The sequence below is a fragment of the Myotis myotis genome, unplaced genomic scaffold, assembly GCF_014108235.1.
Source record: "Myotis myotis isolate mMyoMyo1 unplaced genomic scaffold, mMyoMyo1.p scaffold_m19_p_9, whole genome shotgun sequence".
Taxonomy (NCBI): Eukaryota; Metazoa; Chordata; class Mammalia; order Chiroptera; family Vespertilionidae; genus Myotis; species Myotis myotis.
In genome coordinates this window covers 13,375,814-13,400,271 of record NW_023416401.1, presented here as the reverse complement: position 1 = coordinate 13,400,271, position 24,458 = coordinate 13,375,814, and the positions used below count along the sequence as shown (strand labels likewise).

Genomic DNA, 24,458 nt, shown 5'->3' with positions numbered 1-24,458 from the left:
GATGGAAGCCCAGGAACCAGGCACACTTAACTGCATTACTTGCAGCTGGCCCGCCCTGGGTGTAAGTGAGCAGGCCCCACCTTTCAACTGCCAGAGCGAAGTCCCCCCTCCCGACAGCCACATGGCCTTCCCCAAAGGCAGAATTAATTGGAAAGCGAAACAATTAACAGGAGTTGGAGGAGGACTCACAGTAAAAATTGCACTGAAGGGAAGCTACCTTGCAAGTTCCTTTAGTGCTTAGTATTTTAGAAAGATTTTTTTTTTGTTGTTCAACACCTAATATATTTGAGCAGCCCCAAGTTTCATGGCGAGCCATGACCAAACAATTGATGGGTGATTTATTGTCTTTTGTGTGCAGCTATATATTTTGTGATGATGGTAGGCAGCTCAAATATTATTTTGTTCATTCATTCAACAAACATGTATTGGGAACTTTCTGGGTGGTTTGCTTTGTAGAAGGCACTGGGGATAAAAAGATGAATGAGAGTCTCTGACCTCAAGGTACTTACAGTCTAGGACAGGGAAAGGGAAAAGTACACAAATAAATGGCACATATAGGGACTATGACAGATGTCACAATTTTTAGGAGAGACAATGGTTCATGCAGAAGGAATGGCTTAAGAAATTAGGCTGGAGGGGGTGATTATGTTTGCAGACAGTATGTCGTAATGCACAGGTCATTAATCTCACTGTCTGCAAAATGAAATACCCATACTAAAATGTATGCTCCATTATTTATTCAATGCATGTTTATTGAGTGCCTGCTACTTGCCAGGCACTGTGCTTGGGACCTCTGAGATGGTGTATACATAGGATAGAAAGGGAGACGGGCATTCATTCAATTAGTCCACAAAACGACTGTAAAGTGAAAACTGTGATAAGTATAACAAAGATGAGATCCATGATTTTATTATAAAAACTTATAATAGGAGTATTTCTATAAGGTAGGGGGCCTCGTGGGATTCGACTGCGATTAAAACATAAAGAAAGAGTTAATTGAAGACTCCACTAGAAACCAAGAAGGTGAGGCAGTAGAGAAAAGGTGGTAGGAATTGGTGACCAGATTCCAGCATCACCAGGAAGCCCCTCTGTGACTTCAGTGTCCTGATCTATGAGAGCAGAGAGGGGTTGGTGGCAGGAGGTAGAGCAATGGTTCTCAACCTGTGGGTCACGACCCCTTTGGGGGTCGAACGACCCTTTCACAGGGGTCGCCTAAGACCATCGGAAAACACATATATAATTACATATTGTTTTTGTGATTCATCAGTATGCTTTAATTATGTTCAATTTGTAACAGTGAAATTGGGGGTCACCACAACATGAGGAACTGTATTAAAGGGTCACGGCATTAGGAAGGTTGAGATCCACTGAGGTAGAGGAAAGGGAAGGGGCGTGACTCTAAGTCCTGTTTTACCCAAGTCAAATACAGTAACTTACACCTTTTATACCAATATGATTTTTTAATAAGTGCCACCACTAACTCAAAAGTGTGGTAGGATAAGGAATCAGCTGTATTGTTACCCTTATGGGTAAGAAACTTACTGTTAAGTCCTCCTGTAGACCTGCCAACATATAGTATACATATAGTGCAACTAAAATGCAAAGCATAAGTGAGGAGTTAGCAAAGCCCGGATTCATAATACATAATAAAGTGCCAATTAATATTTTATGCCATAAATAAGATTTCCTTTTTTTAAATGTTTATTTTATTTTTCCCATTTACCCCCTCTATGCCTCTTCCACCTCCACCCATCGCTCTCTAACCCCACAATCACCATGGATTTCTATACTTATTTCCAAAAACTGGGTTAGCAGCCTCCGTTCACAGCAGTGATACCCAGTGAAGGAACTCAGGATAGGCTCAGTTCTCTAGATGTTGATGGTGTTTTGATGTATCTACTATGAACCACGTGATGAAGAAATAGTTCAGTAATTTTTTTCTTAATTTTCTTCTGGGTACTTACAGGCTTAGCTTGGGGAGACTCTCATGTTACTTAAGAAATATAATCCAATATTGGAAATATAAAGAGGATTTCATAAATTCTAGGAGGCAGGAAATAAGTCTAGGTCTTCCAGGAACTAGGATGGAGGAAACTCTGGTTATTTTACTCCATTGCATTTTACCTGTGATGCTTCCTGATGCCTTGTGCTTTGACTCTTAACAGGGACTGTAAGAAGTGTTTTCAAATAGAGCATAAATCCTAAAGCATCCATGGCAAGCAGATATAGGTAGATGATAGATGATAGATAGATAGATAGATAGATATTATAGGTTAAAACTTCACTAAGCCAATCATCATATACTTCTCAGTGAGGATATTGTCCAAAGTTTCCTTTAATTTACTAGCATTTTCCCTTCCTAAACAAATGTTCAGGTAATATGCTGTAAGTTTACTACTTCATGTGTAAAATGGGACTAATAATAAGCTTTGAGGAATGCTTCTTTGTATTGGTAGCGTGGCTTGAAATCTACCTGGAACCATGCAAGCATCTCTGTACTAAAAATAGGCTTAATACCTCAGAACGATGTGTTCACTGTCCATTCCCTTTATGATGTTATAGAGGCTGGTTATGGTTGGCCCCAGCACAGGGTTTGCCTTCCCTGAGGAAGGTTCCAGAGTCTGAAGACATTCATTTAGAATCGGTGCAGGGGAAACCACAGCTGACAGGTTCAGAGGTGTGATCGTGAATGATAATGATTTTTTCCTGGCACCTTTGTCCAGGAGACTCAAGGTTCCTTTTGAGAGAGTCCAGGAGTTTCCTCAGGAGAGCAGTCACTGCCTAATGTGGCGTAAGGATGCCTTAGAGGCCTGACGCCCCAACACAGCACCACTGCTGGAACCAGCCCAGGTTGGACGGCTCTTTCATTTTCTCTCCATGCCTTTGACTGGCCCACTTCCCCCATAGTCATCAAACTTCCCCCTGAACTCCTCAGCGTGTGCTGCTCTGCCTCCTCACAGTAGTTCCTACTGCAGAGCTGTTGAAGTCCAGTATAAAGTACACACAGAAAGGGACACACAGAAAGGGACCGCAATTGGAGGCAGCAAGGGAGCTGTGCATTTGAGGAGAAGCCGGGGTAGATGTAAGAGGCAACTCGAGTTGGGCAAAAAAACGTAGGGTGTGAGGAAACTCAGATTCTGTCCTGGACGCTGACATCTTGGCCAGGACTCTCTGTTGTTGAAATATCAGCTTCTTCATTTGTAAAATACAGGCATTGAACTAATGACCTTTAGGTCCTCTCCCCTCTCTAAACCAGCGGTCGCCAACAGGTGGTCCGCGGACCACTGATGGTCCATGAGATCCAAAAGATTGGCGACTGCCGCTCTAAACAGTTTATGTTCTCAGATTGCATTTGACCAAGATAGGTTACAATTCCTGCTGTATTTTAGGAGGCGGGGCGGGGAGGGGCAGACATGATTAAAGCATCCTTATTCATGTTCAAAATAGTGCGTCATGTTTTTACTACTTCAACTGAAAAAAAACCTCCATAAAGCATTCTGGAATTAAAGGTGGCGGTTTCCAACTTTCATATCATTAAGCCTTTTGACATTAAATTTTAAATAGCTCCAATATACTCATCTTTGTTTCTCTCTCTCTCCCCCTCCACTCTGTCCATCTTTAGGCTTACGAGCGGCCACAGAAACACTCAGCTCTCCATTATGACCCAAGCCTCCCACAAGACTTCACCAGTGACACCTTAAAACCAAAGCACCAGCAAAAAAGCATCAGCCAGAATCACATGGACTGGTCCACCAACTCTGACAGTGGACCTGCCACTCAGAATTGCTTCATCAGTCCAGAATCTGGCCGAGAAACTGCAAGCACCAGCAAGATCCCAGCTCTTGAGCCCGTGGCTTCCTTTGCAAAGGCCCAGGGTAAGAAAGGCAGTGCAGGGAACACATGGAGTCAGTTGTCCAACAGCAGCAAAGATCTGCTCTTGGGAGGTGTGGTTCCATCCCCATGCAACCACAGCTCACCAGCCCCACCCAGCAGCTCTGCCGAGTGCAATGGGCTTCAGCCCTTGGTGGATCAAGATGGGGGAGGAGCAAAGGACCCCCCAGAGCCACCTACTATAAGCAGCAAGAAAAAGTCCAGTAAAAAAGATGTGATAAGTCAAACCATACCAAACCCAGACCTGGACTGGGTCAAGAATGCCCAGAAAGCATTTGACAATACAGAAGGGAAAAGGGAAGGCTACTCTGCAGATCATGCCCAGGAGGCATCACCAGCCAGGCAGAATGGGAGTTCCATCAGTAATCCTGAGAATGACTCGAGTCATGTCCGGATTACCATCCCTATTAAGGCACCCTGTCTAGACCCAACCAGCCATAAAAGGAAAAAGAGACAGTCCATCAAGGCCGTGGTGGAAAAGATCATGCCAGAGAAAGCTCTGGCTTCTGGAATCACTATGAGCAGTGAAGTAGTTAACAGGATACTTTCCAACTCTGAGGGAAATAAGAAAGATCCCCGTGTCCCTAAATTGGGTAAAATTATAGAGAACGAGTCCCCCTCCATTGGCCTTGAAACGGGTGGAAACGTCGAGAAAGTTGCCCCAGGAGTTGTGTCTAAGCAAAGGAAGCCAACCGTGGTCATGACGCCTCCAACATGCAAAGATCACTCTCCATCAAGAAAGCTGCCAGAAATCCAACATCCAAAATTTGCTGCCAAACGGAGGTGGACGTGCAGCAAACCCAAACCCACCAGTATGCTTCGGGAGGCAGTCATGGCCACCTCCGATAAACTGATGGTGGAACCACCATCTGCTTATCCCATCACCCCATCCAGCCCTCTCTACACCAACACAGACAGTCTTACTGTGATCACACCAGTCAAAAAGAAGCGGGGACGACCAAAGAAGCAGCCTTTACTCACGGTTGAGACAATTCATGAGGGGACTTCCACCAGTCCGGTCAGTCCCATCAGCCGGGAGTTTTCTGGCACCAAGAAGAGAAAGAGACGACGCAGTTTAGCTAAGTTGGCTCAACTAGTGCCAGGAGAGGACAAACCCATGAGCGAGATGAAATTTCATAAAAAAGTTGGAAAGCTTGGGGTGTTGGATAAGAAGACCATCAAAACGATCAATAAGATGAAAACACTCAAGAGGAAAAATATCTTGAACCAGATCTTGTCTTGCTCCAGCAACATTGCTCTAAAGGCTAAAGCTCCCCCGGAGACCAGCCCTGGGGCAACAGCAATTGAGAGCAAACTGGGCAAGCAGATTAATGTCAGCAAAAGGGGAACCATCTACATTGGCAAGAAGAGGGGCAGGAAGCCAAGAGCAGAGCTGCCACCCCCATCCGAAGAACCCAAAACAGCCATCAAGCACCCAAGGCCTGTTTCTAGCCAGCCGGATGTTCCAGCCGTGCCTTCCAACTTTCAGTCACTTGTGGCGTCTTCACCAGCAACTATGCACCCACTTTCAACACAATTAGGTGGGTTAAATGGCAACCTGAGCCCCGCCAGCACTGAAACCAATTTTTCAGAGTTGAAAACTATGCCAAATCTCCAGCCCATCAGTGCTCTTCCAACCAAAACCCAAAAGGGAATACATAGTGGAACCTGGAAGCTGTCTCCACCCAGGCTGATGGCCAACTCACCTTCACATCTTTGCGAGATTGGGTCACTCAAGGAAATCACACTGTCCCCTGTGAGTGAGTCGCACAGTGAGGAGACGATCCCAAGCGACAGTGGCATTGGGACAGACAACAATAGCACGTCTGACCAAGCAGAGAAGAGTTCAGAATCCCGACGGAGGTACTCTTTTGATTTCTGCTCCCTGGACAACCCGGAGGCCATTCCGTCTGACACCAGCACAAAGAACCGGCATGGCCACCGGCAGAAGCATCTCATTGTGGACAACTTTCTGGCCCATGAAAGCCTCAAGAAGCCAAAGCACAAGAGGAAACGGAAAAGCCTGCAAAACCGTGATGATCTCCAGTTTCTGGCAGACCTAGAAGAGCTCATCACCAAGTTCCAGGTGTTCAGGATCTCCCACCGGAGTTACACCTTTTACCACGAGAATCCGTATCCCAGCATTTTTCGGATAAATTTTGATCACTATTACCCGGTGCCATATATCCAGTATGACCCGTTGCTCTATCTTCGTAGGACTTCAGACTTGAAGTCAAAGAAGAAGCGTGGTAGGCCTGCAAAAACCAATGACACCATGACAAAGGTGCCTTTTTTACAAGGGTTCAGCTACCCTATTCCCAGTGGAAGTTACTATGCACCCTATGGAATGCCTTACACATCAATGCCTATGATGAACCTTGGTTATTACAGTCAGTACCCAGCTCCTTTATACCTATCGCACACGCTCGGAGCAGCTTCCCCATTCATGAGGCCAACAGTGCCACCACCTCAGTTCCACACAAGCTCCCACATGAAGATGTCCGGTACGGTGAAGCATAAAGCAAAGCATGGAGTACACCTGCAGGGACCTGTTGGCATGGGCCTTGGTGACATGCAACCATCCCTGAATCCTCCCAAGGTCGGCGGTGCCAGTCTGTCCAGTGGTCGGCTCCACAAGAGGAAACACAAACACAAGCATAAGCACAAGGAAGACCGGATCCTGGGGACCCACGACAACCTGAGTGGTCTCTTTGCAGGCAAAGCCACGGGCTTCTCCAGCCACATCCTGAGCGAGCGGCTGAGTAGCGCAGACAAAGAGCTCCCATTGTTGAGTGAGAAGAACAAGCATAAGGAGAAGCAGAAGCACCAGCACAGTGAAGTCAGCCACAAAGCTTCGAAGAACAACTTTGAGGTGGACACCCTGTCGACGCTGTCACTTTCTGATGCCCAGCATTGGACGCAGGCCAAGGACAAAGGTGACTTGAGCAGTGAGCCTGTGGACTCATGCACAAAAAGGTACTCAGGCAGTGTCGGGGACAGTGGCAGCACAAGACCAGAGAGCCTGGACGTGTTCAGTGAAATGAACCCTTCGAATGACAAGTGGGACAGTGACATGAGCGGGAGTAAAAGGAGGAGCTACGAAGGCTTTGGGACGTACAGGGAAAAGGACATCCAAGCCTTCAAGATGAACCGCAAGGACAGAAGTTCTTACGACTCCTCCATATCTCCAGGTAAGGCCAAGTTTTTCTTCAAACTGGGACTGTCCTGTTATTTAATGGTGGGATTTGCTCTTTAGAGGTCCGCCACCTTTGGCACGTTGTATTCACTAGTTTGCAAAGAGGTAAGAACCACATGAACATCTTGTCCATTGGAGTCTGCTGTACATTTTATACATTGTTTACTCGGTAGTTACTATCTTTACTCTCTCTGGGCCATTGCCTGAGAACTGTGGGCCTGAAGGCAGCCCCAGTAGCTTCCTAGACTACAACCATCTTTATGCTTTTTACTAAAGGTACTCTTCTGACATTCTCATCTGATCAGATGGTACAGTTTGCTAGTTGGATAAAGACTCTAACACTTAGTAGGAATGCCAACAGGATCCCAAGATTGTCAAAGTTGGATGTGCATGAACAACTCGTTTCTCTGATGTGCTTTCTCCAGAGGTCACACATCCTAGGTTGAGAAGTCTACTGAGCCATTGGAAGCTGATGACCAGTAAATCCTGAAGTCTTCCTGATAGGGGATCCATGGGCCCAGGCTATACTGTCCTCCCTTTGTTTATAGGTGTTTGATAAGCTGCCCAAAATAGAACCCTGACTGTCATTTTGCTGCACAAAAGGGAGAGAACTTGGCTGAGAGGTGCTGCAAGCCTTGTGCCCCCAAAGGAACCTTACTGCTGCATCTCTTGGCATGTTCACTGGGGTGGGATTTGCCCACTAATCTCTAAAGTGTTGGTTGGTACTACAAAAAGCTCATTCCGTGGCAGTTGCTGGCAGAATTTCCTTGCTAAACTGCCCACCCATACAGACTTTCCTTGCCATGGAAGAGTCACACTTCTGCATAAGTATCTCTTTATCCCTGTTCACACATCACATAGATAAGACTGCTGTAAAACAGAGTAGTAATTTACTAGGAAAAGCATAGGCACTCCTCTAGGAGTTGCAGAAGCTAAGAGGATTTTTCATGTTCCCCTCACCCCAAAATAGCACATAACCCCTGGCCAAAGGTTTGTTTTAAAAGACTAATTATCCCTGTTTAAGATTTGGGTGTAGTGTTTCACCTCTGTTTATGTGTACCCCTTGCTTGTCCTTTTCCTTCCGGGGAGTCTATAATTGGTGGAGGTGAGAGCAGACTATTCATAAAGAATTAGACATTTTCTAGGCCAACAGATTTCAGGAAGAAATAGATGAGTTAGAAGCTACTTAAAGGTCACCCCAAATTGCCCCTAGCTTGTGAGTTGCCGTGGTAGATGTTCTCCTTGGTTAATGAAGAGACTAATTAGCAGTCAGGTCCCCTGAATTTGCTCAGGTGATAAATGGCCTAAACTTTGTGTCTGCCCAAAGTGGATATGCTCATCTGGGATTCCCGTTTCTCATCATCAGGCTCTGTTGACAGTGCTTGGTGTTCTTTGTGCAAAGCCCAAGTTAAGCCCAGTAGGGCAGGAGTTGCTAGATCAAACTTTCACATGAGAAATTATACCTAATTTCTAAAAGCATACCATCTGCTGAATCTCCATTTATAAAAATGCTTGCCTGGGGCCAAATAATGGATCAATAGTGGGAAGATGCAACCCACAGATTCTCAGAGTTGAAAGAAACTTTATCAGCCCTTATTCGCACCTCTCTCCACCAGGCATCACTGTCTTAGGCATGCTGATATGCAGCAGATTCCCAGAGAGCAAACCTGTCCAAGGTTGACAATGCGTAGTCAGAATGTGCTCTCAAAGCCATGTTATCATAAGGTGGTCAAAGAGGTCACTAGTGTGAGTGATGTTCTTTCTGTTCAGACCACATGGAAACAATCTTTGCATACTTTGACCTCAGTTCATGCCAGGAACTTCAAACATCTTGACCACTGCTGTCCAGGCTCCCACAGACAGTGAGAAGAGTTGAGTTAGATGTGTTATGTCTTAGGCCAATGTCATTATTAGCCAGGTGGCCATTCTGCATCCCCTAATGTCAAGTACTCTACTCATGATGAATGGATGCTGAGAACTAATCTTTAGCTCACCTCCTGTATATCAGAGTCCTGCCATGAAGGTAGTTGGATTCCCCTGAGTCTGGCTGACTCCACTTCTTCTTGTGGCTTCTGTCTTGCCCTTTGCCAGTTCCTCTTATCAGCACTGTGGGGCATTTTGGGAGGCAGCTTCGGTGTCACTCACCGGTAGGAAGTGGATGCCCAAGCCAAAAATAATACAAAACCTCTTCCAAGCAGTCATTCAAATGAGGGAATTAACCACATAGATAAAATGCTATGAAAACTCTACAGAGGAAACATGTGTGAGGAGACTTTTCTAAAAATGAAATAGAAGGAATAAAAGGTCTCATGGGAGGAGAAAGTTAGGACCAGGCAAAAAGAAAGGGTAAAAAATGGAAAGCTAATGAAGTGTAGACTGTTTGTTAATCCAAGTGGAATTCTAGGTCATCCTGTGGGAGGAAATGAAAGATTAATTAGCCAATGGCTGCCATGTGCTTTAGCAGGATTATAAGTACCTGCCCAGTCTTCTCTCCTGCACTAACCAGCTGAAAGACCTCATCTTTTTGACTCTCTCTTTTCCCGAGTGAAACTATGACAATAAAGGTTCTGACCAGACCTGATAGTGTAGGAGTCTAAACATCTCTGTGAATTTTTACAAAGGAATTTGAATATGAACAAACATACACAGCCCGATTGGGCAGGTAGGAAGAGTGCCCAAGTTATTGACCATGTTGGCCAATTAATTAGCTGTTCAATGAAGTATCTAAACACATCCCTCTGGTCCCTGTATTAATCTGCGTGACTCAACCCATTTATTTTTGGCTCCAGCCACTTCACTTAGCTGTTTGATCTCAGCTATCCAAAGGTAGACCTTCTCATAACTGACTCCCACCAACAAATTAGCTTGCTCCGTGTGTGGGTTGAAAGTAGTCTTCATCTTAAAAACAAACATATTAGAGCACGAAAATGACCAACGGTATGGGAGCAGTTAGAACAAGCTTGCATTTACATTGAGACTCAGAAGTAAAAGAATCTTAATAACGTAGTATAAATACCTTATTTTGCTGTTAAGCATACTGAAGCTTAAGAAGGCTAAGTGATTCATTGAGGGGTATACGTCTACTTGGTAGAAGAGCTCAGACTTAGAAGACAGGGAGCGTAGAATCTGGGAGAGGGAAAGGGAAAGGCAGAAAGAGATAAAATGTAAGAAAAAAAAAGGGTGAGTCATGGGAGAGATGTTAAGCTATATGTTTTCTTTTGCTGTGAGCTATTGTAAAAGGTAAGCATCTCTTTGACAATAATTTGGTTTCCAGGCTATCTCTGGGGATCCATGTTTGGGACTGGAAACAATCTTTGTGGGCTCTGATGGAAGTCATTTTTTCTCCTTTCCTGTCTTAACAATTGCACATACTTATTTTATTGAGCCTCCCAAGGTTCCTCCTAAGGTTTCCTTTTGGAAACCAGGAATTAATCAAATTAAATGTTGTGACCCATAACTTTCTGGCAATGGGGGGAAAAAAAACCTTAGGCTCACAGCATCCCTTTTGCTACATTGAAATAAGAAATCCAGCCTTTCTGCCTTTGGAGCATGAAGTCCCCAGGCCATTTATCTTCCCACAGTTGGCAAACCTCCCCCTGTCCCGGTGGAAGTTTTATTTATACCTCTGTGGCTTTGGAGAATTAGGCAGATTCAGGTGTGGATGCAGAGAAGTCACTGTTTTGACAGGCTTGGCTCTGATACAACATGGAGCCTTTCTTGGCTAGAGAAATCAGGAAAGCATGCCTTCCAAGGGCTGGCCTGTCTCTGGGAAGAGATAAGGATGGTACCTTTGGAAGGACTCTTCAGAAAACCATCTCTTCACTCTATAAACAAAAAAGTGATGGGGCTGAATACTTGCTAGGTTTGTGGCCTAAGCTTGGGCCCATGTAGCACTTAATGCAAATGGGCTGAATTCAGGAGGAAGTGATAAAGACAAGAGAAAACTGTAAAAGTAGTATCTAGTGTATGCATAGCTTGGCGTAGAAAATAAAGGATGAGTAACTCAGTGTTTTTGCCCTCAAAATGTTATAATCCAGAAATGTCTCCTCTATAATAAAGAGGAGATAATGAGGTGCAACTGAAAGTATGGTATACGGCAGACTAAAAGACCCACCAGAAAGTCAGAGAGAGAGTGCTAGGCTGTCCCTATGAGGGTGAGCCACCTCCATGTTTCCATGGGGGTGAACAGGTGGGACCAAGAAATGCTTATTTAGAGTAGTTACCATTCGAGATGGGTCTCGAAGGATGGAAGAAGCTTTGGGAGAGCCGAGATGGTGGGGAGGGGTCGGGCCAAACACAACATAGAAAGGAAGCCATGTAGACAAATGTATCTAAGTGGAAATATCCAAGAAACATTTGGGAAATGGTGTTTATTCTAGTCCTATTGAGGTTAGGATCCAAAGTTGGGGGGTCGTGACAGATAAGCTTGTGAAAGAATATTGTGATTGTGATTTTGAGGGTTTTCCTCCTGCACTCTGGGGCTTGTGCTTAAGTAAGCAATGGGAAACCATTTCTTAAGCTGGCAAAAGCCATAAAATGACCAAATTATATTTTATCTTTTTTCCCCTGACCACTTCTATCCCCTAGTATGGGTTCGGCAAACTTACTCCATCTTTGCATTCTTCATACGATATTATAATTATCCATTTCTTGTTTGGATTGTACCCACTACCCTGCCATTCCTCCCCCACTCCACCCCCTAGATTATAAACATCATAAAGGCATCATTGTCTACTCAGGTGCTCAAGCAAAAAATAATAGTAAGGAACCATTGGTTCATCTGTTTTCCTCTCTAATTAAAGTCAGAGATGGTGCCAGTATGTTTGCCCCAGGTAACTGAAGGGGTGGGGAGCACGTGAACAGAATTACAGGAATCAAAGAGAGAATCTGCTCGGTGTGTGAGGAGATGAGTTGTTAAGGCAGCAGTTGGCAGTGCTGTACAGAGCTTAGAACTAGAAACTTATCAAAGGGGAGAGTTACAGGGAATGAAGTCACGAGGGCACCAGGAAGGACCCTGTGGCCTGTCTTAAAGAGAGAGTCATAATAAAGGAGGATCAGGAAAGAAGCAGAGAAGGAATGACAGAAATGCTGGAGGAGAGGGAAGGAGTCAAGGAAGAACAAATTTAAGAAGAATGCGGTGGCCGGTAGGGCTGGAAGCTGCAGGCATGGATGCTCAGAATAGATGAGAATATGTATGAACATATTGGTGGTTCTGAAGACAACCGAAAAATTAAAGATTATGTGTTTAGCGCCTCGTAAGATTAAGGTGTGACAGGGTGTATGCCCAATCCAGATGGCAAAGAGTCAGTGGATAAGTGGATGTTGAGAAAATGGGGGCTGCAGGTACAGAAAGCGAAACTTCGTTGTGGTTCTAGCCCTGCTCCAGCTTCTAAGGAGACTTCTTCTGTAGTCAGCTTTTGGTAGGAGCTGGCACGCGCTTCTCAGCAGGTCCAAAGTCTAAAAACCCCCAATTCTGGGAGTGCAAGAACAGTGCCAGAATTCTGTCTCCTCTTGAAGGCCTTGTATTGAAAAAAATAAAGGTTACAGTATTTGAAAAGAGATAAGAGATTCCAGGCCAGCTCCCCATTTTGTGTCTCAGAGACCTATAGGCACTTAGATTTTGATCCTGACAATGGCTTTTTGAAAACTTCTGAAAACCCCTGTCTGTCTATGGTACCACGGGTGTTAGCTGTGCTCATGTGAGTGTTTAGAGGAACAGTCCAGGTTATCACAAGTTCTAGTCAGTGGATCATTTATTGAATGTTTACTAGGCTCAAGGTAATATAGACTAAAACCCAGTGGTTGGTCTTCCTGAGGTCTGTCCTGTTCTGTGGAATAAAATAAATATGGTGGTTCATAAAGACCTTACCATTTTCAAGAATGGTTGAGAGCTCTTTAGTTACTTAACATATAACACGATGCCAGGGCCAACTAGAGACTAGAAGAAAAGAAAAAGCAAGGAAGGACTCCTGACCTCAAGTTCCTTATAAAATACTGGAAAAAGTCTAAGTTAACATACAGACCAAGTTTAATCCATGTGAACTCAGTGGCCAGCAATGGAAGCCAGAGGGATCCAGGATCAGAAAAGATACTAATGTTCAAAAGGGAAAATCCTGAAGCTGAACCTTGGATAGTGAATGCATAGTGAATGAGTGTGGCAGAAGAGCAGTGAAGATGGGCATATGCGGGGGTACAGGAAGGCACCTGGCTAGATGGAAGGTAGCAGGTGAGTGGAGATGAATTTTTAAGAGGTGTAGCTGCCATGCAGGGGATGTGGACTACACTCCAGAGGAAAGGAGGACACATTGATTCTAAAGAGTGCAGGGGGTGGAGGGTGTTGAGCCTGGTGTTAGGTGCTGGCTGAAATGATGAAGTATCAGAAAATGTTCCTGTCCTCCAAGACTTGTTAAGCTATTAGGAGACAAGAAATGGATATATACATATGTAAAAAGCAATTAGAGAGAATGATGAGAGTCTACACACTAATGATTAGAAATAAAAACTCATTCTACATGAAAAAAAGGACCCATAATATAAATTTCCGAGTAATAAATTGCATGTTGTAAAAATAAGTTGGTAGCATTGGTGTTTGTCTAATTACATAAGGATTCAGAACAAGTTGAATAAAAAGGAGGCATTCAGAGGGGGGCGCTGGGCAGAGTAAAGCGAGCAGGGAAGCCCTAAGAGCTGCCTGTGCTGTGGTTTTGTGCCCTCCAGGGAAGGGGCTGGGAGGACTGTAGGAAGGTGGGCTCCCTGGGTGATGGAGGGTCTGAGGACAGAGGTAAAAAGCTTTCCCGAGGGCTATCTCCCAGGCATCCCTTACATCTGAACAGAGCACTGTGTTTTCAAAGCACATATCCTGATTTTTATTTGATCTTCAGAATCCACTGAGTTCTACAGGTAGGTGTTGCTCTCCCATGTCACAGGCAAGGGAATCAAAACCCAGAGGGTGAGCATCTGTGTCCAAAGTCACTGACCCAGTTTTGCACAGAGAATGTGCTGAGTCCCAGGTATGGTGATTTTTCTGAGCACCTTTTTTTTTTCCTACTAGATTTTTGAAGTCTTTGATAAGCTCAATAGGATGACTCAGCTTCTGAATTCTCCCCAAAGAACCGCCAGTGGGTTAAATAGTGGAGCCCAGAATAAGGCACTAGCTAATGGGGAATTTGGCCTTCCCTGAAAACCACAGAGGAGATACAAAGGGAGAACAAGAAATTTCTTACTCAGTCACAAAACACTACAGCTAATATTTAAAACTTTGTAATTTTTTAATGAAAATTTTACACAATTGGAGGCACTTTACACATATACTAGTAAACACACAAAAAACTTGCCTCTTGAGAGTGATGTAGCTCAAAATAAAAATGGTGTGGGGCATTAAAGAAGCTACTGGGTTGGGGCTCTCTCCCAAAAGTTTGGTATATTGAAAGAGGAGACTTCCTCATCTTTGGAACATCTACCAGGAATTGGGATGCGGGCTGAAGGGACTGTGGTTCGGAAGCAGTTTTTCATGTCTTATATTTCAAGTAAGACCAGTAGGACAAAGAGGTTTCTCTTATAGGATGTGCTTCTCCGTGCTGTTAGTGACATGTTTGTACTTAATTTATTTATTCTAATCATACAGTTAAAAAAAATAGCAAGTGCTGAATATGTGTAAGACAGTCCTGGGCAACATTACAGCTATGAGTATGTAAGCAACACCTTGTCACCCTTTACTAAAATTGTCATGGTCCTAGAAATCTGTGTCAGTTTGGCTCCTGCAAAATAGCAAACCCTTTCACACTAGATACTATTTTTCTCTTTGAGGTTCCAACAACAGTAAAAATGGATTTCCCCAAGCACATCACAGTGCAAAGTATTATTTGAAAAAGCAAAAAATACTTACTGTGTTGTTTTTTATCATCTAAATTTTAAAAGATGCCTTTAAGTGAAGAAAGTTTGGAAAATTTAGAAAAATGTGTGAAAAAAATAAAGTCACCTCACAATCCTACTAAATAACCATTATGAGAATGTAAATGCACAGGTCCTCAGCTGATGGTGACTGCTAACCTTTTTTTTTTTTCTCTTTCCTGCCTTCCCTCCACCCCCTTTTCGGGAAAAGCTAGAGAACACCAACCACACTCCCCTCCCTCTCGTTCCCCTTTCTCCCCATCACCACTTTGGTTGCCTGATCTTTTCAATTTTCTCTCAAGTACCTTCCCAGAATTGACCACCATAACCTTTCCTTCTGCATTTTGTGTCATTGCTCAGACAAGGGAATATATTTTTAAAATAAATGCAGCAGTGTTTGGGGACGAAAACCATCCAGATTCCCAGACTGTCCTTTTTAAGATCTCCACAAGAATTCAATAGCCAGGACAGCAACCAGGGGACAAATTAGTCACGGCCAAAGACGATTGCCAAAAATTTCCCCCAAGAATTGCTGAGTGTTTCTTCTCAGATCAGAGTCTGACAAGAGAGGATGCAATAAGTTTTTCAAAGCTTGATATCCACAGCTCCACCCTACAATGGAACATGCAACCAGCCAGTCTCTGTCACAAATGCCACTCCCATTTTGCACACATGGCACATACTCACCCAGAACAAGTCAAGTTATGGCTGCTCTAATTGATCAGTGTTGCTGTCCCTCATACTAAAAGCATTTAAAGGGAAGGAGCCAGCTATTGACTTCAGGTTTGTGACACAGTGGATTGCCTTGTACTTGCTTGCTTGCTTCCTGACATACCTACAGATAGTTCTAAGGTGAGGTTATGAAGCCAACAGTTCCTATTTCAAAAAATAGCTTTCCTGTTTGTGTTTTTACCCCATTCCTCCTCAACCAGAAAGTTTGTATGCTTCAAGATGGGCATTTGCACAGGGCATCAGGGGAAGGAAAAGATGAGATCTTTCAGGAGATTTAAGTCTTCATGGATGCTGCAAATGAAACTTAAGTAGCTTTTCTCATCGACTTTTTTCTCCATTCATTTTATCATTCCGATTGATATTAATTCTGTTAGAAAAGTCTGTCTGAGTGGTCTGTCTTAGAGAGAAGAGTCTGTTATGGGTGTCTTCTCCTAATACTGGTGAGGGTTCTGAGTAATGCCTCTAGGAATCCCGCCCCCGACACAGCATGTCAGCTCCCCCTGCAATGTCGCTCAAACCCTAGAAATGCTCCAGTCACATGGCTGACCTTCTTGGTCCAGAGTAGTGCTTCTCTGTTTCATCACTAAAACTAGTGGTCCTTTCGGCAATAATCAACCCAGAGCAAAACTCTATTGCATCCACCACCCCCTTACAGCTCTAACTAAACAAGTATATTAATTATTGAAATGGAAAAAGAATAGAATAATTTTTCATGGAACACCTAGAAAGACAGCCACAGGTAAATGAATAAATGATGCCGGAGGTAGAAATATCAATTCCTGTTGCATCAAGTCCAAAATGCTCTATCTGGCTTTGAAGGCCCTCCTTTATCTACCCTCACAGTCTCACCGTGTTTCCTGATCATTTCATCTGAGAGTTCTGCTAAATCTCCTCCTTGTCCTGCAGAAAATAGCACAATTAGCCCCTCATCTGACCCTCCAGTAACCACACTGCCTCCTTCACCTGGAACATCCTCTTCTTCCCACTGGCTTTCCAGTCTTACCTGCTTTCTTTCTTAGCCATTCTGGCATCTCCTGCTTCTCTGATGGAACTCGGATAGCGTCACTTTCATTTCAGTGCGTATTTATACATGGCCTTGTATTGTTTACCTTTATTTTAGGTAATGATTCTTGACTCACTCAGATAAAATAAAATTTGAGTTGGGGGGAGGGGTGTCAGAATCATATCATCCTCTTTCCCTAGCTTCTGCGGCATTAAGGTGGTGCTGAGCACAGATCTTACAGAGGGACTGATGGATCAGGCTGATCCTCCTGGACCACCAGGGGTTCCTGCCACATGCTTTGAGAAACACTAGCTTAAGGATAAATTCAGCAACTTCTAAGGCAGCCCAGTAGGCAAAAAAAGCTCTGGAGTTGAAGTTTCTCAGATGTAGATGCTAAATACCCACTTACTACTTGTGTGACCTTGGGCAACTTAGCCTCTTTGATCCTCCTTTTCCTCATCTGAAAAATGAGGCTTTTAATACTTACCTGGCAGAGTTTTATGAGAGCCAAATAAAAGTGGAATATACAGGAGAGCATCCAGCACGCTGCTTAACACATAGTCGTTAATAATGTTCATTTCCTTTCACTTCCACCTTGGATAATATATTCAAGCGCAGAAAATACAAAACAGCAGCCTGCTATAGCAGCAGGCTTTCCTTCCTAATTACTCTCTGACTGGGGTGAAGCTAAATCCTTCTGTGAACACACATAACACACACGCAGGGGCAGGCATCGGCTGGACCACAATTGTATTTGATGGCAAAGATAAGGTATCAGGATTGTACAGTGATAGATAAGTAACCAGACATACACATTGCACCGAAAGATAACTGACAGTTGACTGTGGAAGCATCATCTGCAAGGGGTGGAGGTCTCCTGGAAGGGGTGGCAATTTCAGGCGCCTGTCACCTGGCCTGTCACAGGGGGAGTTTGTTGGCACTGTCCAGTAGCACCTGTTGTAGACTAACCTGTCTACTGACCCCAGACATTAAAACGCAGTGATAAGAGCAGTCACCACATTTATATGTACTTTCTATTGCTGCTGTACAAATGTATCACAAATTTTACAACTTGAAAGAACACAAATATATTATCTCCTAGTTTCTGTAGGTCAGAGGATCAGGGGCTCAACTGGGTCCTCTGTTTGGGATCTCAGAAAGCTGATGTCAGAGTGCAGCAGGGCTCTGTTCCTGGCTGGAGCTTCTGGAGGAGGAGGATCCGCTTCCAAGCTCATGCCTGTGGCTGACCCATTCAGTGCCTCGCACTGTTAAGACTGAGGCCCCTGCTGGCTGCTAGCCAGGGGCTGCTCTTTGCTTCTAGAGGTTGTCTGTCCTTCTCACGCTTTCCAGCAGCAGAGGTCAAATCTCTCTGACTTTCCCTTGTCCTGCATCTCTCCAACTCCTAGACACTCCTCTCCCCACCCTACCCTGGCATTCCTGCACCTGGACTTCTTCCTATTTCCCACCTGCATCCATACCTGCTAACTTGTTCACCTGCTCTTTCTTCTCCCAGAGCAGCCTTCGGAGGGACATTCTCCTCATGACTGTCTTACCGGTGTTCTTTGTAAGTTCCTCCTTCCATTCTAATAGGTAAAGGTCTACCTTATGGAGATTTTTGATGCAGTAAAAAAAAGTCAGTCATGGAACCACGATTTGTTAAACCAGAAGATAAAGAACTCAGAAGAAGGACAGTTCATTTTTAGACTGAAGTAGCATAGGGAACGCTTCTTGAAGGAGATGGTACTATCCTGGGCCTTGAATTGGTTAAATAGGAAAAATGTGTCTATAAATGAAGTGTTCTTTGAAAAAAATACTGCATTTATTTATTCATATGCATATATAGACTTATATGAATTTATATATGAATTACAAATTTATATATAGTTATATGTATATGTATATATGTATATATATATAATTTCTGGGAAGACAAGAATAAATAAGAAATCTGTGTTTGTGGAGTGTTTACAATCTACTAGTTGATGCAAAAAAATGCAAGTAAAGTAATTAATAACATGTAACAAATTTGAGGAGAAATAAGATTTCTGGTAGGGCATGGTCTGCTTGACTTCAATGGCAAGTCCACATGGAGGACTAGGGAGGAAGTCAGCCACGGTGAGGCACGTCCTTATCAGATCATTTTGACTGTCAAGTGGTGGGTTTTGATTCGTGTTCCCAGCAAGAGGCGACTGTCAAGATCAAAGAAATGGGATGGTGGTCACTGCAGACTATTGTGGCCACGGTATGACTCACCTTGATCACTTAAGCCAGCAGTTCTCAACCTGTGGGTCGCGACCCCTTTGGCGGTCGAACGACCCTTTCACAGGGGTCACCTAAGACCATCCTGCATATCAGATATTTACATTACGATTCATAACAGTAGCAACATTACAGTTATGAAGTAGCAACGAAAATAATTGTATGGTTGGGTCACAACATGAGGAACTGTATTTAAAGGGCCAGAAGGTTGAGAACCACTAAAAGCAGTTCCAGACCATCTTGCAATTCAGTTAGATGTCCAGATGGCTTGACAAACTCTTTCTTTGGAAGTGGGCAGCAGTGGCCTTTCCCTCTGCTCCCTGCCTGAGTGATTGCATTATAGAGACTTGCTCCTTCAGAGTGTCCTTTGAGCTGGCCAGCCCCAAACCTCTGTTTGTAACCCAGGTGTAGCTTGCAAGCTAGGAGGAGGTGGCTCAGAACCTGTATTAAGTCAAAATATTTCTCACTCATACTTTCTTTTCACAGTTCATACTCTGTGTTTTATTCCATGTGAAAAAGAAAATAACACCCTTGCTTGGATTTTTTGCTGACATTTCTCTTTTGTGGGGGTCAGGAGGAGGGGGGTTCACACTAAAGGCTTCCTGTACCTTGCACAGCTCTGTGGCATTTTCATAAAATACCAACCACCAAAATTCTAGTAATCACAAAAACATGTCTTTTCTTCTTCTATCCATGAAAATCCTTACTCTCACACACACAAAAAAAATGTTCAGAAATTAAATCAGAAAGCTAAACTTGATATCTTTACATTCTTTTGGTTTAAAAGAAAAAGCTACAGTTTTTTTCTGATTTCACTTAAATGTTACTCCTGAATGGAGCAAATTGTACCAAAAACCCAAAGACTTGAGACTGTGACCTGAGAGGAGGATTTGTATTCCCTTGCTAATAAACGCAAAGAAGAAACCCTCAGTTATGTCTAATCTTTAGGAACGCTGTGCCCTGTCCAACCCACAAACGGTTGGCAACATCATAACACGACACAGAATGTTCTTTTAAGCTATTTCCCCCTCCCAGACCTTTCCTGTGAAGTTATAAATCTCAGCATTTAGAGAGTTTTAGAGTTGAGGTTGGGTCTCTTGGCCTCGCTTCTGCTGGCTTCGGGCTGGAGAGCTGGTCCCAAGACAAGCAGGCATCACTTAGCTGGCCCGGCCTGTGCTTGCTGCATTTGTGAAATCCGGCTCTTCCTCCTCCACCCAGTGCCCACTCTGAGCTGTGATTGAATAGCTCTGTGCCCACAGGAGGAAGTTTTACCCAACCCCTTACAACATCTTCCTGATGGAAAAATGAAGTTACTCTGAAGGGAACTGCACTGCCACCTGGCACTTCTCCCTGTTCTGTGTGTACCTGGCCGCCTAGGTCTGCATCTGGTGGGTTTTCTTGCAACAGGCACATCAGTGTGGCCTCAGGTGTCGCTGCACATGGACAAATCTCAAATAATGTCCACTCAGGGTCAAGTAGACAAGCAGATGCCCTAATACTGCTACTGTCTTTGAGGCAAAGAATCCAAATTCACCACCTGGTTATTTAGCACACTGTGGGATGGTGACTTCTATTTTGAAAAGTACATTCATGCATTCTTCCCTTTGATCATCACAGCCCCATAAGCTGAGAACCCATCACTTCCTCAGGGAGCAGCCTCGGGGGATTTGCTTAGGAACAAGCCAAAATGTCCGGGGCACCCTCTGGTTTAGAGCAGTGAGCTGTCACTGCAGGGAACTGGGAGAGAGTAGAGGCCAACCACAGAGATCACACCCGGCAGCCTCAGGCAGGTGATGTAAGCAACATCCATCTCTGATTTCTCAGGTCAAAAGAGGGATAATAGTTTCCACCTCATAGGGTATGTGTGCTTATAAAGTTGTAGCATAATATCTGACTCATTGGAAACATGCAGTAAATATTGATGGTTATAATTATTGTTATTACTAAACATATTGTATACCTGTGGTATGATAACCTTTATTTCATATTTAATACTCAAAAATTCCAGTGGGTTTTCAATCATGGAATATGTATGGTTTCAAAAGCATAAGATTGTTTTTAAACCAATAGGTATTAAGCATCTACCTATGTTGTGTCAAGTTCTCAAAGACCCACAAGACCCAGTCGCTGCTCTCCAGGGATTGCCATGCCAAGAAAGACAGAGATGCACATGGAGCCAAGACATTGGATGTCTTTTTGAAATCTGATTTTGACCAATACCTGTGCATTAATTTCTGTGTGTGTGGCCCTGTTATCAATGAGACAGTGTGTGTTCAGGTCCAGAGAGTGAGTAGTTCAGTGCTACTAGAGGACCAGGAAAGGCAGCATCTGAATGAAGCTCTGGGGGCCTGGTGACTGTAGAGAGTGAAAAAGCAGGTGTGAGTATTGGCAGCCATTAGCATAAAGACTGGAGCCATGACACAGCCTGCCCTGTTAGGGATGGGAGGATGAAGAGGAGTCAGCCCATGGTTTGAGATGCAGGGGATGGTGAGAGAGAGACAAAGAGGAGGGCCTGCTCCACCAGGCAGAGAGGTTTGGACTGTTGACCCTGCACTTGGACTACCATTCAAAGATGCTAAGCTGGCAGGGGTGGAGAGTGGGTGATTGATATTCTGAGTTGTGCCTTAGAGCAGGCTTTTCTGACTCTCTGTGGTCTAGAACTATGGGGCTGCAGCAGGGTAGAGAGAGGGAGGTGTCGAGGACAATTTGCTTTGCAGACCATGGTGCTTCCACTTCATCAAAGGCTTTGAGGTTTGACACTAAGGCCCAGAGGGGTTCTCTGCTGATTCATTCACCTCCCTTGGTGACTGATGAGGCCTCCTGAGCACAGCACAGGTGAGGGAATCAGCTCTGCCAAAGCCTGGAAAACAGAACCCAACCAAGCAGCAAATGCATGGAAGAGGAGAAGGGTAGGACCTGAACTTTAAAAATTAAAATAAGAATATCCCAAACCGTCACAATTAAGAGCAAAATTGTTCCAAGAGCAGACCAGATTCACCTAAATAATGCAGACCTTTTATAAAGTTAATTTTCCATTCAAATATAAAATATGCTACATAGAGAAAAAGAAAAGCAATGAAACAGAGATACCTAATTAGAAATACTAAATTAACCTGTGAGCGGCTATCTTTAAAAATTGAGTTAACTATCTTTTTGCCCTTTGTGAACATGTATACTTTACAAAGGTACTGTTTGAAATCTGGTTTTGACCAGTACCTGTTTATTAATTTCTCTGTGTGTGGCCCTGTTATCAATGCCACAAACATAAAGATCAATAAGGGGTACAAAGACGGTGTTGGAAATCTTCTGATCCACGGAAAGAAGCCCTTACCCATTCAAATATTTGAACTTCTCTGACCTTAAGAGCCCCTCTGCACTTAAAAAGAAAGTCATCACTAAGAAGCCTGGACTATGGCATGATAGGCACTGTCTGCATCTTCGCTTCTGCTGGATGCTAGACGCTGTCAGCACCTCACTGGTGGGGCCATTCATTGGCCATTTACCATAGAAATGGAGTTTGGACTTCAGCTCTATGTTCCCGACTATTGGTTGCCTTACACAAAAATAATTTCACTTTTAAATACCATTTACAGTTGTTCTTGTGTTAGCAATCCAGTCATTTAATGGATGTGTAAACTATTTTAAGTTATCAAGTTTGAGTGTGGAAGATGCTGAGTTGAGAATGGTTGATATCCTAAAACTAATTCTCAGCATTGTCTATAGGTGTTCTGTGAAAAAAGGGTTGGGTTACTGAAGAAGTTTATTAACTATTGAAATAAACAAAAATATGCAATTGTCTACAGCAAAACATCTCATCGCCTTTAACACCGTGCGAATCTAACCCTACTGGAAAAAGTCACTTTTCCCAACTTCTCTGGTTGCACACTCTTACTTTTCCACATCCACCCATTAACATATCAAGGAATTCTAGCATTCTGCAGAAGTTGGTTAGGGACATACTCATCTGGTTTAATCCCCTGAAATTAGAAAGGACAGCATCAAAGCTCAGAGAGTTAAGTGTTCGGGCTGAGATCAAGCAGTAGTGGCCAAGCTAGGACTAGAACTTAGGTCTCCAATACCATGCCAGGCTCCTTCCACTTTCCCTCTGCCTTGAGGGTTTATTCTTTTGAATCCCCCCAGCCAAATGGGGTGTATGTATTCAGTCAGCCTTAAGACAAGCTTTGGGGTAGGAGCAAGTCTGCATGTGTGAATGTGTGTGTGTATGTGTGTGTACTCACACTTACATATACACCAGAGTCCCACAGGGCATCAAAGGCCAGTTTCACACAAGACCCAGGAATGCTGTGGAGCAGAAAGCAGGTGCGGGAACAACGGACCTGCAATCGCAGTGGATTCGGAGGCCCTTGTTTGCACTGCGCATTAACCTGGGGCTGCTGCAAAGGCCACAGCTTGGCTTGCATTAGAGATATGAAGCTCTGACATTCAAGAAGCTCCAAAGCAAATGAACCCGAGTGAGTAAATAATTAAACCACAAAGAAAACGCCAGTATTGAAAAAAGTGTTAGCCTTCTGGTGTTAACTCCAGCCGGCCAGGTGGCTGGGAAATCATCTGGCCTTTACCTGCACCCTGTGCCACATCTGGGCACCAGAACATGTCCAGGAGATACCAGTGAGCCATCCTGGGCCTGTGGCCTTAGAATGATGAGACGGGTACAAATACATAGGGCTGTGAGAATCCAGGACAAGTAGAGGAATAATCCATCAATCGGGGATATGATTAGTGGATGGTAGGGGCACGAGCTTCAAACTGCTTACACTTGAACCCCAGCTTTGTTACTCACTAGTGGGGTGATCTGGGTGAGTCAGTTGCTTCTCTGTGACCCATCTCCTGTCTATTGCATCTGTAATACTGCCGGGAGCCGGTCCATGCTTGCTGTTTCAAGGGACCTGGCATATATGGCATACTGTTCTTAATATGTTTGCTCACCTTCTTGGCACTATGTGTTTTAACCAAGGTCTCTGAGAAAGGTTGTTTCCCCAGGTAGGGATTTTCCCCTGAAGTTAGGGAGGGAATAAAACCTCTTAACTAAGTGCCAGGCGGGTAATTAATCACTTTAACTATGAACAATCATGCTTAAGCTACATAATCTTTACTCCCTGGAATGGAGATAAGAAACGCCCTAACATTTGGAATAGAGATTGATAGGATTGGAATCAACTGGTATAAATACAGATGTAACAAGACAGAACTGAGAAGACAGAACCTACACAGAACCTAGAGACAGAAGAACTTCACTGGAGAGAACATGGCAAAAGATCCTGGACAGAAACTGGCAACAGAACCTAGAGACAGAACCTAGCGAGAGAACATGGCAAAAGATCCTGGACTGAACCTGACTATAGAACATGGCAAGAGAACCTGACTAGAACCTGGTGACTGAAACTGGCTGGAGAACCTGGCTGGAGAACCTGGACAGAACCTGGCTGAAGAACCTAGCGAGGGAACATGGCTACTGACCCTGGCTGG

At 44.0% G+C, this 24,458-nt stretch overlaps 1 protein-coding gene across 3 annotated transcripts in view; it reads left to right on the top strand.

The window, feature by feature from the left end:
• Nucleotides 1–24,458, top strand: part of SETBP1 (SET binding protein 1) — a 347,989-nt gene that overhangs the window by 241,457 nt on the left and 82,074 nt on the right. For all 3 annotated transcript variants that reach the window (XM_036320948.1, XM_036320949.1, XM_036320950.1), the window contains one exon: nt 3,623–7,082. In XM_036320948.1, the coding sequence (XP_036176841.1) occupies nt 3,623–7,082 (3,460 nt within the window). The remainder of the gene's footprint in view (nt 1–3,622; nt 7,083–24,458) is intronic.